The following is a 17777-nucleotide window of genomic DNA, read 5'->3' as shown; positions in this document are numbered from 1 at the left end:
AAAAAAAAAAAAGAAAAAAAAGAAAGAAAAAAAGAAAAGATTTTTATTTGACCGAGTAAGAAAATAAAAATTGAATACACTACAAATTCAAAGAAAAAGCTTTAAAAGTTTTTAAATAAACGAAGAAAATAAGAAAATTATAGTTAAAATTAACGAAGTTAAGAAAAGAAAAAAGTAATCAATTTGGTGAAACTCAAAGATAGCTTTTGGAAAATACTAATAAAATAGAATTTGGGGAAAATCAAGGATAAAAAGAAAAAGATGACACAAAAAATTAACATCAGGAAATGTTTGAATTATGTACAACTATGAGACAGTAGAACATTTTAAAATAACAAAATTATGTAAATAAATTTGTCATTATTTCCCAAATCTAGATCAATTTTTTTCTCAACTTTTAGAGTCAGAAGGTACATGTGTAGATTTGTTACGTGGGTCAATTGTGTGTCACTGGGATTTGGTATACCAATGATTTTGTCACCAAGGTCATGAACATAGAACCTGATATGTAATTTTTCAACACTCATACTTCTCCCACCCTCTCCTTAAGTAGCTGCTGATGTCTGTTATTTTCATCTTTGTAATTTTTAGCAGTTAGTAAAAGTATATACTGAGTTGTGGTTTAAAAAACAACAACAACAGAGAAACAATTTTAAAAAACCACCTCATTTCAAGCTATCAATAGATAGTGCTTTTTAAAAATCTAATAAAGGGCGTAAACTGAAAATAAATAGAAAAAATATATTCTCTGTTGTAAAACACTAGAATTATTCCCATTTGTATAAAGTTGGGACAAAGATAACAACCATCATTTTCCTTCACTGTTTTGGTGTTCCTGGCTAATTCAGTAAGTTGAGAGACATGAGTTAGGAGACAAAGACTTGTAAGAGGCAATGAGATGGTGTTTCTTTGAAGGCATGATAGTTTATGCATAAAGCCCAAGATAATCAACTGATAAAATATTAGACCTATCAGCAAGGTTGCTGAATACAATAAAAACATAAATATATGTAGTAAAATTAGAAAATATAATAGAAAATATATTCTTACAGTAGTAACAAAACTATAAAATTCAGTTTAATAAAACTAAACAGAAATAAGAATATAAAAATAACTTTGCAAATATATAATCAAAGGGAAAAGTCAGAGCAAGTGGAGCTGTAACCCATATTTTTACATGGGAGAATTTATTCACATAAGAATGCTGATTATTCCCAAATGAAGCAATAAATTCCATGCCATCCAAATGGTCATGATTTTGCACAGGAATGGCAAGATTTATCCCACAAAAGCATTACCTTATAAATAATAAGACCATATATCATAATTTATTTGAAATAGTTTATGCCTAATGACTTGTAATTATCATTAGCATTCACTTTTACTCTCAAAATTGTCCCATTTGGAGCCATAAAAATATATGATTATCTTATTCATAATAATAAAGATTAATTGAAAGAAAAGACATAAGAAGACTTTATTTTCTTCTGCTACTTAGCTTTCCCGCTTGCTAGTTGTGTGAGCTTATTGCCTATGTTATAAGTCACTCAGGCTCTCTTCCTCAATTTTCTTACCTCCAAAGTGGGGATAATAACATCTATGTTATATATGGTTCTAAGGTCAAACAGAGATAGCACATGTAAGGCACTTAGAACACTGAATAACTCAACAAGTGTTAGTTACTATGAACAGTAGTATTTTAGTCTGTCTAAAACCATATTATTAAGAACTGGTAATTAAAATTAAAGCACAGGCATAAGAAAAGACAAATATATTCATGGCAAAGGATGAAAAAAACAGAAATACATTCATATGTATGAATCTATGTAGATAGGATAGTGTCATTAAACACTGGGGGAAAATAAAATATTATTTTTATTTTATTTATGGGAATAAAATATTATTGATTTAATCAATAATATGAAAACATTTGACCTCACATTTAGGAATAAATCTAATTAGATTCCCACCTTACCCCATACATCAAAATCAATTCCAGATAAGATAAAGAACATAAATTAAAAACCATAACAATAAAATTATTGGAGAACAGATTTTCTTAGAAAAGATATACACAAATTCACAGACACATATGCAAGTTAAAAGAAATAGAAAAACTGAATGTAAATACATAAAATTCCTAAAATCTATAGAACAAGTGCCTAATTAAAGCTAAAATTTGAGAATTTTATTGGGAGAAAATATTTTCATTATAAACAACAAAGAATTAGTATCAAGCATATATAAATACATTAAAAAAATTCAAAAACCTAACTTTAAAAAGAACAATTTATAGGAAATGATATTTAAATGGCTAATACACACATAAAAATTGCCCATTGTCACTTATAGACAATTGCAAATTAAAACAAAATGAGACACTGTTTTCACACATCAGATTGGCAAAAAATGCAAAGCTTGATGATATCAAATATTGGCAAGGATCCGGGAAAGCACATACTTGCATACACTGCTGATGACGTTGTGCTTTATTATAGTCCCCCAGAAGATAATTTAACAATGTTATGAGATCTGAAAATGTGCATTTCATATGACCTAGAGATTTCATTGTTTTTCTGGTTGTCTTAAAACACCAGACCTGTTTTTATAAACATAAACATTTATTATAGCTTGTTGGTGATAGTAAATCATTGAAAGCAGCTAAAATGTCAGTAATAGAGTATGTACTTATCTCTCAGCTCACCAAGTTTTTACATTAAATATGGACAGCTTTTTGTATGTTAATCACACTTTAGTAGTTTTAAAATTTTAATCCAAATATAATCCTACATGTATGTGCATATGTATATATATGCGTATATACATATATGTGTATATATGCATATATGTATATATGTATATATATGTATATATGTATATATGTGTATATATGTATATATGCATATACATATATACATATATATACATATGCACATAGTATGGTAGTAGTTATATTACTACTACTCGTATAGTTATTACTACTGCTAGTATACTACAACTGCATAGTATATTTAGTAGTTCTCCTTGTAGAGATCTTTCACCTCCCTAATTAGGGAGGTATTCTGAGGTATTATATTTTATTCTTTTTGTGGCAATTGTGAATAGGAGTTCATTCCTGATTTGGCTCTTGACTACACTGTTGTTTTATATAGGAATACTAGTGATTTTTGCATATTAGTTTTGTATTTTGAGACTTTGAAGAAGTTATTTATTAGCTTAATACGCTTTCTGGCTGAGACTATGGAGTGTTCTAAATATAGGATCATGTCGTCTGCAGACAAGGCTAGTTTGACTTTTTCTCTTCCTACTTAGATACCCTTTACTTCTTTCTCTTGTCTGCATAATTCAATATATTAAAAGGGTAATACGTCATGACCAAATAAGGTTTATCCCAAAAATCTAAGATTAGTCTACCATATGATTTACCATATTAGCACACTAAAACAAATAAAAATAAACATACCTTAATAATCTCAGAAATCACGTTTGACAAAATCTATTATCCATTCCTGATAAAAATTTATCAGCAAACTGGGAATAGAAGTGGACTTCCCAACCTGATAAAGAGCATCTGTGAAAACCTTATAGTTAACATCATACTTAATGGTACAAGATAAAGAATAAAAATGATCTTCCCCCTAAGATCAGGAATAAGACAAAGATTTTCCTTCCCACCACATCTATCAACATTGTATTAGCAGTTCTATTCAGTATAATCAGTCTCTGTTCTAAAGCACTAGGCTTTTGAAATCTTGAAGCTAAGAAGTAAGTTCTCTACTTCTTTTTCCTGTCTGTATCACTTTTCTGAGTCAATCAGCACTGCATGCCTTAGCTGCTGCTAGAAAGCTTAATGGTTATAGAGGAAGGGAAAATCTAAGACTGCATTAGAAGAGAATACTAGGGATTGTAAAAAAGTAATTTGTTTTCTGAATATCAGGCCTCATTTCTTTGTATTATCTAGACTATCTGGCCTTCAGGAGCTACGTCTTTAAAACAAAGAAATTGGACTAATTGATTTTCAAGTTGAGCTCTGAGGAACCTAAGGGGATTTTTGCTGATTGTAGAGCCGCCACCTCTTTTTTAACTAATATATCTCTAATTGCTTTGATCCTTTTACATACTGAGCTTTGTAAACATTTTTCCTTTAAAGAAAGGGTTCTAAAATGTTTGAAACTCATTCTATTTGACTTTAATACTCTGTGAATAACATGAGAGTGGGTAATATAGACCCTTGCCTTTTGGCCTATTGTCCCCACTGGCCTGCAAGCTCTCCCCATTTCCCAAATGCACTGGTGTCTATTGGTAGGAAATACATTTCCTTTCTTTTCTTCTTTCTTTCTTTATTTTTATTTTATTTTTTTGAGACAGCCTATCACCTTGTTGCCCAGGCTAGAGTAGGTGGTGCCATAATGGCCCAAGTAGCTGGGACCATAGGCAAGAACCACCATGTCTACCTTTTTTTGTTTGTTTGTTTTTGGTTTTGTTTTGTAGTACCAAGGTTTCCTCATGTTCCCCAGGCTGGTTTTGAACTCCGGGGCTCTAGCGATCCTCCTGCCTTGGCCTCTTAAAGGACTGAGATTATAGGTGCCCTCGGAGAATAAGGTTTGATTGATGGGAAGAAGGAAAGAGAGGCACGCATTTGGACCCTACAGGTCCATTGACTTTGCAGAAATATGGTCCAAGGCAGAAGATGATGGAACTACTTGAATGATCCTATGAATTTCTGAATATAAAAGGATTCCAAAGCCCTAGATGATCAAATATGGCACAGAGCAGGGCCCTACTGTCCCTGAGCTCAGTTAGGAACCTAGCACTATTCTGGTACCACAAGTAGCAGAAGCTTTGTGGGCATTTAAATATTGTCCTTGGCATGAATATTACTCTCATGACAGGTATCATAGGCATATCAATTAAGATAGGAACCAAAGAAGCCAGGGAAAAAGAACAAGAACAGGAAATGGTCTGTGGTCACTGCCACTGACTCACTGGGTTATAAACACTACTTGAGGATTTCTAGAAATAACAGGAGGATGCCTGGGAGAAGACACTGAGGTATTTGTATTACTAATATAGGCTCTATTTAGCTAGAATGCATTTAGCCATTATATTACTGTCTGCAAAGCAAATAATGCTAAAGAAAGCTTTTCTAATCTAGAAAGAAACATACATTCATACAAATTTCATTCTCATTATTCTCTTTATGTAGTAGGACAATTTCCAGCTGAAGAAGTGATCTACTTGAATAAGCACTTCTTAGATGTTTCTTTTATATCTGAATTTGAGTTCTGGTTTTGTTCCCAGCCTCACCTCTGACTCATTATTGTGAAACTAAGAAATCATTTAGCCTCTCAGCACCACAATATCTCTCTTCTGTGAATGAGGATAATAGGTAAACCTATTCTCGCTTCAGTGAATTGTTGTGAAGTTTAATTAGATAATGTTTACACAGCCCTTTGAACTCTATTAATTAAAGTGATGTGTAAATATGTTGCTTCATTTTATCAGGATTGCTTGACTGAGCCATTTCATGAAGAGTTACAGATGGCTATGATAGGAGGATCCATAGGGAAGTTAATTTTATTTTTTAATTCATGCTTACTCAATTCTGAGATTGTCAAATATGCATAAGAAAATATCCAGTTTGGGCTCTAATTGGTGAGAATGAGGATATAGCCGCCTACTAGCTGAAGAGCTAATGGTCACACCTTCACATTAGAGAAAGCTTAGCTCCTAGGGTACAGACTACTGCTTTGTTTGATTTAGGTACTGCTATCATTTTTTCTAGGTTATCTTTATTCCGTATATTTTTGCCTAGGCAACATTAGTGATTTATTTTATATTTGTCGTATAATAAATCACAAAATAACATATTTACAGTCACTTGATGTGAAAGACATAAATCTTACAGTACTGTGAATCTATATTGATTATCCATTGGTTCATCTATTTATTAAAGAGATTTTCACCCATAATAGAAAAATCTTAGATAAATAAGAAATCTTGCTGCTAAGTTTTCCGAGGAGACTATTTTACCCTAATATTATCATCTCAATTACTTTTGAAATTCTGCATTAATAATAGACCCTATCTTCTGTCAGAAATAAGTTCATAAAAGGATTAATTAGCTTGGCGGGGGGAACACAAGCTTTTCTCCATAACCCTTCTTTATGCATTAGTGTATAATTATCTTTGTCAGAATTTTCTAAGTGATCATATTATATCACTTAGAATTGTTAGGTATGTAGCAATTCAATTTCATATGCTATTAAATGAGCCAGAATTTAGAGTTAATATAGTTTGTTCAAAACTTATTTAACTGATATGGGAGTTTTGAAAACCACTAAATATCAAAAGGAGAGTTTACACCAGGAAATGATTCTGTAAAATCTAGTAGCTAGTTTATTATACTTGTAATACATAATAAATAAATTATACATAATAAATAATATATAAATAATGTATGAATAAATTATGTGCTTTCATGATAAATAATCTATAAATGTATGAATAAATTATATGTGCTTTCATTACCTATGTACTTCAGGAATATGTCTGCTGATGGACCAGCGTAACATAAAAGCACTTTGAACTGTTGGAAACTTCAAATTCAGAGTCTGAATTCAAATTAGTATCTTCTGAAATATACGTTCTGCCTCAAATCCTCACCAGTGTTATATGAGTAGAATTACAGAGAAATTTCAAATTCTTTAGGTTCAGGTTGAAGACTTGTGAAAAGTGTGATGGTGCCTCAGTAAACTCTAAGGCATAATAGCAGAAAGTGTATCTTTTGATATTTCCAGAAGAAAGCAGATAAGTATAAATTGTTTTGATCTAAGGAGACACTACAGAAAACAAAATACAGATCTAAAACTGTAAAACATATAGCCTTAGGATGCACAAAGTTAAAATAGAATTCAAATTTGCTACCATGGAGAATGAATATTCTATTTATGGCTCTAAGGTCCTCAATGAATCTATATCCCTACACATTGGGGTTTTTAGATCTTCTTTTTTTAAACAGAAAGATAAATGTTAGTTTTAGGTGTTACCTAGTGGTTTAAGAGGGTATTATGTAAGTTTAGATAAAGGTCAATCTGAACCTGCATAGGTATAGCCCCAATAATCCTGATGATAATATCAAACTTTTACCCACAAAAATTCTGGCACCTCTTTGATATTTTCAATTTGAGCTTGATTTTGATACACAGGTACCAGTAAGTCTATGTCATTATCCAAACTAGCTGTGAATAGGGCTTTCTAAGGGATTTTAAGAAAGAGATCATCAGGACATCATTTAATCTGGCAACTCTACTTTCAGAATATCAAATTAACAGGTGTGAGATCACAGAGGAGGAAAGACTATATTTCTGCCCTGATCTGGACATAAGGATTGTCTAGGAATTATTAGAAATACCACCACCTACGTAATATGTTTATTCAAAGAGAAATGTTGAATAAGAATAGAAGAATTTAAGGCTAATATGGTAGTACCTACATCAATCAAAAGGTTGTTCTTAAAATTGTAAGAAATTTCTCCTTGTGAATTTAAGGGTAAAACGAGAAACTGGGCATTTGATTTTCTTTAAAGTACTTTCCGTTTTACATCCTTCATTTTTTTCCTTTATTTTTAATATATTAATTATTATTATTATTATTATTTTTTTTTTTTGGCCAGTGTTCTTCCTGTTTACAGCATCCGCAAATGTCTTTACCAAGCGACTCCCTCTTTAGGGAGTGTTTAATGATTGGTAATGTCTGATTTTTTTTTATCTGTGAGAGCCTAAATTTAAGTCTTACTTGATTTTTGTGTCAAGTCCCTTTCAAAATGTTCAACAAGGTGCTAGAGGTCTGGCAATAGGCTGTTTCCATTTTCTGCTTTTTTCTTGTGTTTTAACTCCTTTAATTCTGGCTTAAGGTCATTCACAAGAAAATGATCAGAAAGTGAGGCTTCATCTGAATTAGTGTTTACTTCTGAATTCTGTCAAAAGGTGTCAAATAACTTATCATTGAACTCCCTAATGGGTTGATTCTTTCTTAGCTTATAGGATTGCATCAGAGTCCAATCTAAGTTCAAAGGAATAATTTGGGGGATAGCTTCTAAAAGACATTCAAAATCTACAGCTTCCAAAATCCCTCTGATTTCTTATGCAATGGGGAACCTTTGTATTATGCCTTTTTATTCAGTTCTTCTGTATCTGAGCATATGAAATAATAAATGTAGATTTGAGAAGTATGGATTTTACGTTTCTAAAACTATTCCTGATGTCTCTGCAAATTTTATCATGGCCAGGCTTAGGGTAAATTTTAATATTGGCTTTTAGTTCAGAATGGGATGAGATCTTAAAATTAACAGTAAGAGGGTTTCTTTTTTTCCCTGCTCTGAGGGGGTCTTAACTTTATAAGGTAATGCACTTTATGGGTTTCTGGACAGCCAGAAGAAAGGGGTAAAGGAGAACAAGCCAGGAGGAGATGGAGAAACAGGCTGGAAAAAGAAAAATAACAGGATAAAGACCATTAGGTTTGTGTTGAAGTTTGGAAGAATCTAAAAGAGATTAAGTATTTCACTTTTATTATTATTATTATTATTATTATTTGTCTCAACAAAGGAATCTTTTAAGGGAATAATTTTGAAGTCTGAATAATTTTGGATACTTCCTCAAACACAGTAACAAGGCAGACCATTGGAAGTTTGGAATTGTATTTTTTTATGTTCTCGGGCGCCTCTAAAATGAACACTTTTGTTCATATCAAAACTCCCTGGAAATGTCTATTATAATTCTAAATCATCTTAAGTGAAACTTATCTCATTTAGAGAGATAATAAATGTAAGAATTTGGGTTATGGTATAAATATGTACACAAAGAAAGAGTCTGTCAGAGGGAGGAATGGTCATCAGTTTAAACTGAGGCAAGTCCAGTAGAGCCTAGGAACCATCAGGGGAAAGCACCGCTTGTGTGCTTCCTGCCTCAGCCCCTCATGACCTGTTGGCTGGGCCAGCTCCAGCTGCAAACCTCACACATGTGCAGTTCATGGACAGTAAGTTTTAGAGAGATATCACAAGACAGACTGGAAAAAGCACTCATGAGATTTTGGTACGTGACCTGAGGCAAAGTTTTTCCAGAGTTTTCCAAAGTTCAGAGGAACTTTCTGAATTTCTCAGTCCTCAAGATCAGTTTGATTTTTCTTTCTTTTTTTTTTCCAAGTAGAGATGGGGGGTTCACCATGTTGGCCAGGCTGATCTCCAACTCCTGACCTCAAGTGATATACCTGCTTCAACCTTCCAAAGTGCTGGGATTACAGGCATGAGCCACCGTGCCCAGCCCATCAAGGTCAGTTTGAGGATGGATTTATCTGGTTACAACCATTCCCTTTCTGTGAACTTTGCTTTTATAGAGATACAAAAAAATGACACGGATAGAGACATATAGTGCAGTTAATAATAAAACTGATTTCTACGAAGGATAAAAGTTATTCAAATCTGATTAGATAATCAAAGCATTCCCTAAAAGGGCTTCTTATTCATAGAAGACAAAATAAATGCAGTGCATGGGGAACTTTAAGTGGAAAAATATATATAAGAGGTTAGACTCAATGTGAGACATACCTCATCATAACAGTCAGAGACCAACAACTCCTTACCCTAGCAGGAAGTTTAATAGGCCACAGGGCACTCATGATTTTTGACTTAAGGTCTTGGATCATGTACAAGAGAAGTTCTTGACTAGATCTTTGTGGATCTTTAAGATTATTGAATGCTGATTCCCCAAAAATATCACCCAAACAGTTCAATGATATGACAAATCTTAGTTTATGGTCACTGTAGCATGGGTGAGAACTGTAGTGACAGAGCCTTAGTAGCAGTGGTATGCTGAAGCTGGCTCCACCAGCCTGTGAGATTGATTCTGAACATCTCTTCCCCAATCAATGTTCAGTGAGGTCACATTAGTAGCTTGAAGTCAGCCATGGTAGGACTCTGCTATAGAAATCATCAGATTCTACACATCAGAGATATTTTTTTCTCCTGGAGAGCCAGGTAACCTTATTAACATGTTAGAGTGTGAGGCAAAGTTGAAATATTTATAAGATGTTAGAGTTTGTTTCAAAGCAAGTCTTTTTTAAAAAAATTTTTCTAATTTAAGTTTCAGGATACATGCAGAGAACATACAGGTTTGTTACATAGGTATTTGCATGCCATGGTAGTTTGCTTAAAACCTAGGTTTTAAGCCCAGCATACGTTAGCTATTTGTCCTGATGCTCACCCCACCCCCAACAGGCCCTGATGTGTGTTGTTGTTCCCCTATCTGTGTTCATGTGTTCTCATTGTTCAACTCCCACTTATGAGTGAGAACATGTGGTGTTTGATTTTCTGTTTTTGTGTTAGTTTGTTGAGGATAATGGCTTCCAGCTTCATCCATGTCCCTGCAACGGACATGATCTCATTCCTTTTTGTGGCTGCATAGCATTCCTTGGTGTATATGTATCACCTTTTCTTTATCCAGTTTATCATTGATGGGCATTTGGATTGGTTCCAAGTCTTTTCTATTGTAAATAGTGCTGCAATAAACATATGTGTGCATGTGTCTTTATAGTAGAATGATTTATAATCCTTTAGGTATATTTCCAGTAATGGGATTGCTAGTTCAAATGGTATTTCTAATTCTAGATCCTTGAGGAATCACCACACTGTCTTCTACAATGGTTGAACTAACTTGCATTCTCACCAACAGTGTAAAAGAGCTCCTATTTCTCCATGGCATCACCAGCATGCTATTTCTTGACTTTTTAATAATTGCCCTTCTGACTGGCATGAGATGATATCCAATTGTGCTTTTGATTTGCATTTCTCTAATGATCAGTGAGTTGAGCTTTTTTTCATATGTCTGTTGGCCACATAAATATCTTCTTTTGAGAAGTGCCTGTTCATATACTTTGTCCATTTTGTGATAGGGTCATTTGTTTTTTCTCTTATAAATTTGTTTAAGTTCCTTATAAATTCTAGATATTAGACCTGTGTCAGATGGTGGATTGCAAAAGTGTTCTCCAATTCTGTAGGTTGCCTGTTCACTCTGATGATCATTTCTTTGGCTGTGCTGAAGCTATTTAGTTTAATTAGATCCCATTTGTCAATTTTAGCTTTTGCTGCAATTGCTTTTGGTGATTTCACCATAAGTCTTTGTCCATGCTGAAGTCCTGAGTGGTATTGCAAGGCAAGTCTTTTAATGTGCCTTATGGGGGCTTGCTTAGAATTGGATAATGATTATAATATGCAAGTTTAGGATTGGTGGATACAAGGAGAGGGTTTTGAAGCAAGGGTTTCAAAACGTCCTACACAATAAGCTGTTTGATGCTACCTACTGAAATATCAAAAGGTTTGCTGTTCATTAAATGAATTTTTCAGTAAGTTCCTGAGGCAAAATCACTTTCAACTTTCATCTTTCTGAGTAAGAGTTTCCTGGAGTAAGAAAGTTATGTAGATGAAGACAGCTGAATAATAAAATAATGTTAATATTACAACTTATATGAGCTATGTGAGTGTGGACGGTTTTGGTTCTTACATATAATGCCTGAGCTCTCAAATTAAATAAGAATTAAGATTTGGTTCCCATGGAATTACAACAGCAACAACAGAAAAAGTAAAGCTCACAGGAATTATTCACTTGAAATTGTTCATTTTCAACTCTGACAAAAAGAAAAAAATTCTGACTATGCATCCTAGTGATATATGTCTTTTCTTTATCTAATATTTAAATATATTTAATTATATTTTATCAAATGACAAGAATTTATATTGCATTTATATGCTTAGGAAATTAAACACATCAAGTCTAAGAAATTTCTTTTCAATATCTATAAAAATATAATGATTGAGCACCTATGTGCTTCCAATCATTTGCCTCTACAAGACAGCAATGTAAGTGGACTACTTAGAGTATTCAGCATAACTAAAATAGGGATTGTATATGTTTGTTATAATTCCAACCACTAAATATAATTTATGTTATTTCTCTATCTTCTTAAGTAGAATGAATGCTAGATTCAAAAATCAACCCAACTTCAGAAATTAATTACTTGGAAAAAGTTTATTATCATTATTATTATTTGAAAAAACAAAGGAGAATGTTGAAATTTTAGAATTGAAAGACATCACTACTACAGAAGTTTATAAGTCTGCCAGAATCTTAGAGAAGACGCAGGTGCTCTAGTAGGCCTAACACCATGAGGACAGCATGGAGGAGCAAAAGGGGGCCCAGTACCTCTATCGCTTGCATAAGAATGGTGAGACAGAACACTCATATAAATCAGCCAAAGGAGATATTTTTATTCACAGATACGCAGCAAGAATAAACAGGAGCCTAGAATCCTTGATGAACGGACTTCCCAAGGATCAGGAAACTGTCCAGGGCAGATGGAGTCTCATCTTTGCTTGCCCCATGTTACACAGCTGAGGAAACTCAAAAGCACTTTGCCCTGAGTTTGTACACCCTGGGCACCAAATTGCTGAGGTCAATCATTGGGAAACATCTCATTCTAGGAGGGAGGAGGACATAGCCTAGATTGTACTCAACACTTTCTCTTTATCTCAAGATGCCCTATTCTGGTTACTAGGATGCCCCATCTAGAACTAGAATGGGATGAAAAGAAAGTCTCTGTTAAGTTGAAGGGGAAAGAGCTAGGGCAGCCAAGGTCATTTGGGGACTTGTCCACCTGCAACTAGCCTTCCCAGTTCAATCCCTCCTTTATTTTGAATATTGCTTATAAGGAATAAGGACACTATATAGTTTTTCTTTATGGTTTATTATATTACCCTTAAAATCTTCTTTATATACTTCCTCCCTTTGTGTTTCTTCCTTCTTCTCTCTGAAATCATATAGAGTGAAATCGTCCTGATTTGCAGTTTAGCATATTGAAGAAACTACTGTAGTTATTGGGTTTTCCTCGTTTTGTTTTTAGGTGTATGCATTTGTTTGTTTGTTTTTTCTGAGACAGGCAGCCTAAGTTCCTTCAACCATTCCTCTATTGCAGAGGTTTTCACTGTGTGGTCAGTGCACTGGCGATGGTCTGTGACTATTTCATATCCTCTACACATTATGTGTTATAGGTCTACAAGAAGATAGGGAACTTGCACCAGACTGTAAATCAACATACTACTTACTTCATTGAAAATGTTTTGGTACAAAAAACAAAAATAAAGTTAGCTGAATTAAACTGTGTTTACTGATATAGTTGCTTTATGTTGTGGCACAAGATTTTATCATATTTTAGATCAGTAATAAGCAATTGAACCAGCTAGTCTGATAGCAAGTGATAAGAATTTGACATGATTTCTTGACTGGTTCTAATTATTTTTCCTTAGACCAGCCTCTGAAGTGCAACCAACTATTCCAGAGAGTTTGCTAAAAATATATTGAAAAATATTACATCCTAGTATCTGGAGACCATCTTAGTTTTGTATTAAGTTTTTAATCAAGTACAGCACTTTGTGAGACTTATACACTTGTTTCCATTCAGATTCTTCTTGATACTTAATGATCCATCATTCAAAGATTACAACCCAGTAGCCATTCTGTCCAATTTCATGTCATTTTCAAATATGGACTGTGTAGCTACTGGTATGTTAAAAAAAAAAAAAGTCACTTAGACAAGCACCTTTAAAAAAAATTTTTCCTGAGTCCATAGTTCAGCTGGTCAGTTATGGTGACTGTAACTCATTCACTTCTGACAATCTTCCTGGGGCCTGATCAAGCATCTGGCATCACTGGTTATTGGCAGGGGGCTGATCAGTCTAGCATGGCCTCAGCTAAAGTGACTCAGCTATCCTCTACTGCACTTGTATCCTTCAGTAGGCTAGCTTGAGCTTGGTCTCATGGCCATGACATGATTCCAAGAGAGACAAGAAGCACACAAGACCTTTGTAAGGATCAGTCCCACCACTGGCCTAGAGTAAAGGAGAAAAGTGGTGGAAAATGGATCTGGAGGAGAACAAAGTTAAAACCATCACAATGCCAATGTGTTCTTCCAAATTATTTATTAAAAATTTGAACATGGTATTGACAAATACTTTTCGCAGAAGACCTCAGTAGACCTTGTTACAAATGCATTGGTCAACAGTTTTGTAATATGTTATCTAACCACGTATGACTCTACCAATAGGTGCTTTTATCTAACCTATATTTTTCCATTCAAAAGAGTTCAGTGAAAAGTTTTCTAAAACTTGATGCTGTAATTAAGAAATTACTTATCATTTTCTGAACATAAATGATCATCACTTCATTATTTATAATAGCAAACTATTAGAAATACTGCAGGAATGAATATGTTTTTATGGTAATCCATATAATGAATTAGTTCATATAGCTTCTAATTTTCAAATAAAATGAAATGGGAAAATGCTCATAATTTAATTTAATCACAGAGTGGTGAGACACATAGTGAGACACAACATCAATGAAATACAGGTTTCATATTTTATATTTAATATATAAATATTTTGAAATTCCAGAAATAAATATACTAAAAATACTAATACTTATTTTCTTTGGATGGTAAGATAATAGTGCTTTTATTTTCATATTAAATATTTATGTATTTTCCAAATTTTCTACAGTGGACATAAAAAGCATCATCATCCAAAAAAGATAAACATTTAAAGTTTTTTTTTTATATTTTATGATTTTCTGGGGAATTAAAATCAAGCTTATACTTTTCTCTATTTTGAAAATTGTGCAATTTGTTTATTGCCATTTAATATTCCCTGAGATGTTATAATAATCAGAGGAAGATTGGGATACTTGCCATTAGCATAGTATCTGGACTTTAATAACCATTTCATGAATATTTTTATGTTGAAATTTTTTTCTGCAGCTATACTCAATATATGTCCTCTTTTTCTGTTGGATACCAAGAAGAAACAGGATTTTATGACTATGTGGAGCAATGCATAGTATCTATGTCAGAAGAAATAAAAAGGATAAGTTCTATATCACAGGATAGGAAAGCGAGGGAAAAATATATCTCAAACATTGATTCCTCTTCTGTTACATCATTATGAAACTAAGGAAGCTATCCCATAGCTACATCTATGTTAGCAATGATCATTTGTTTATAGCCTTTAAACTCTTGCCAGCAGTAAAAATCATGTTATGAGGTGATATTTACACTACCTGTAATGCTTAAATGAATAGTTCAGGTGCTAGAATGTCTCTAACAACACAGTGGGTAGGCTTTTCCTGCAAGGGATCTAGAATATGAATGTGAGTAAATCATCTACCAGACACCATGGCCACCAGAAGCATTGTGATATAATAATAGAGATGACCACAGAGTCTCTGATTCTTGTCCCACTGAGAAGTGGAGTCTCTGTTCCTTCTCTTGATCTGAGTGGACTGTGTTACTTCTTGACCAATAGTATATGACAGAAGTGACATTATGCTAGTTTCCTAGTCCAAGCATTAAGATACTGGCAACTAATACCTCTGATCTCCTGGAACACTCACTCTTGGAAGCCAGCTGCCAGGCTGTGAGAAACCCAAGCCCCATGGAGAGTTCACGCATATGTATTCCAGTTGACAGCCTTAGCTATGCTCCCAGCCAACCACAAGCATCCACTGCATCCACGTGAGTGAGTCCTTTCAGCCTTGTCATGTCTCTAGATGATTCTAGCTTCAGATACTATCTGACTCCAATTACGTTAAAGATCTCAAGCCAGATGCATCCAGCTGAACTCAGTCAACCCACAGAACCATAAGACATAATGATAAATTGTTGCTTTAATCTACTAAATTTGGGGATGGAGTGCTCAATTAAAAAAAAAACTGGAACATTAACCATTGTTAGCTGGTACGGTTGCATTTGAAACTAATTACAGGAAATAGATGATGACAGAAGATCTCTGTAGATCTATCTTTTAAACTGGAATAGAGCAATAGTGAGGAGAGCTTACTATATATTACGCCTTTCAAAATCATATCAGACATAATGATTCAAAGAAACCAAGAAGAAATAAAAAGAAAACTAAAGATAGCACCTAGCACTTCATGTTTGGAGTTGATGAGATGCCATCATGAGTATGGCACTTTACTGTTTACAAGAACCCTCAGGAATATGAATTATTGTTATACTCATTCTTTCTTTCCCCTTCCCTTCCTTTCTATATCTCTCCCTTCCTCCTTCCCTTCCCCCCATTCATTCTTTTCTCTCCCTCCAATTTCCAAGTTGTTTTCACTGTGCTCCACTCTACTGCACCTCCGCAGGATCTCCTCATGCTATTCATGGTATACAAAAGGATGCTGCTCCAGCAGGTGTCCCTGCGATATCAGGGGAGCGATCTCTGAGGTGAGAGGGTAACTCCTGCAGGATTTCATCCTGAGAAGCACTTAGGTGCTGCCTTAATCATCTTTGTTCTTCTCTCAGCTCAGAAATGATCAATTGCCTCTTTTTTAAGGAACAATGTAATATATATATATGTAATATAAATAAATATATACATATATGTGTGTGTATATATTTATTTAAATAAATATAAATAAATATATATATATATATATATGTATTTAAAGCCATGACTACCAAAACAGATATATAAACCTTTGTTATGCTGAAGGACAAACAACTTATTTTTGTTTTCAGGTATTCCAAAGTTGATTACATCTGATATGGTTAAAGAAGGTGCTGCTGTAATCGATGTGGGTATCAACTATGTCCATGATCCAGTGACAGGGAAGACAAAATTAGTTGGAGATGTGGACTTTGAAGGTAATAAACCAAATATCTTTTGATAAGTAAAGAAGATAAAAACATCTACCTTGCATATTTTAAAAATAGAAAGAGAAATTTTTCATTTATGGGGAATTATTAACTTATTAATCATCACCTCTTTCCTCTGAAGGAAAATAGTTTAATCAGACTTAATTATTTCCTTTCTCCCTCCCTCTTCCTTTCCCTCCCTTCCATCCTTCCTTTCTTCCTTTCCATCTCTTCCAATTCTATAATTAATATTTGGTTTAGAGATCAAATTGTTTTATGGTACAGTTTTTACTGATAGAATACAGCTGGCCTTTTATAAATCTGGGCATTATTTTGGATTTTGAGAGTTGTCATCTTACTGTATGCTTAGTCAAATATGCTCTATTCTCAGCCATTCACTCTTAGAGCCAGAAGGCATCTTAAGGTGTGTCTGCCAACCCTAACTAGATTTCAGATCTAGGTAGTTATCTAGATAGTTGAAGTCAGTGTTTTTCACTTGTGTTTTAAAGAGAATAAAGAAAAGGAACTGGGCTAAAGTTTTTGTGGTCAATGAAAGAGATAAGGCAACAAATATGTAGTAGTAAAAAATAAAATTCTAACCCAGTTAGAAATGGGGAAACTGGGCCCGAAGACAGGTGTATTTCTAGATTCTTGACCCTCTAATCCAATTTTACTTCCATTATCTTCGTCAGATATTTACCTGCATTCAGATTTTCAGTGTAGCCTAGTACTCTTAGACGTCTATGAAGGCATGAATATAGTAAATAAGTGGTGACATTTTTATGTTAGAAATATTTTGTGTATAAAACTGATTATTCTGGCTAAAAAATACAGTGCCACATCAAGAACTTTGTTAGTTATAGGTGTGTTCTTACAGAGAAACTGAAAAGAATAGATGATGCCATTTTAAAAATAATTTAGATTTTGAATTTACACTTAAAACCTGGTCATCAGCTGATGGCTTACCCAAGTTCTAGCATATCATTGAATAAAATAGAAAAGGCAGACAGTTAGAAGTGTCCCAGGGTCCTGGC

At 33.8% G+C, this 17777-nt stretch overlaps 1 protein-coding gene across 4 annotated transcripts in view; it reads left to right on the top strand.

Moving 5' to 3' along the window:
• MTHFD2L (methylenetetrahydrofolate dehydrogenase (NADP+ dependent) 2 like) overlaps positions 1-17777 on the top strand; it is a 178317-nt gene that overhangs the window by 140622 nt on the left and 19918 nt on the right. For 3 of the 4 annotated variants that reach the window (XM_017512923.2, XM_037732928.1, XM_017512920.2), the window contains one exon: positions 16627-16752. The exons of the other annotated variant lie outside the window; for it this stretch is intronic. In XM_017512923.2, coding sequence (XP_017368412.1) covers positions 16627-16752 — 126 coding nt within the window. The remainder of the gene's footprint in view (positions 1-16626; positions 16753-17777) is intronic. 4 annotated transcript variants of the gene reach the window in all.

Source organism: Cebus imitator, unplaced genomic scaffold, assembly GCF_001604975.1.
Source record: "Cebus imitator isolate Cc_AM_T3 unplaced genomic scaffold, Cebus_imitator-1.0 Scaffold480, whole genome shotgun sequence".
Lineage (NCBI taxonomy): Eukaryota > Metazoa > Chordata > Mammalia > Primates > Cebidae > Cebus > Cebus imitator.
This window is presented reverse-complemented; position numbering and strand designations above follow the sequence as displayed.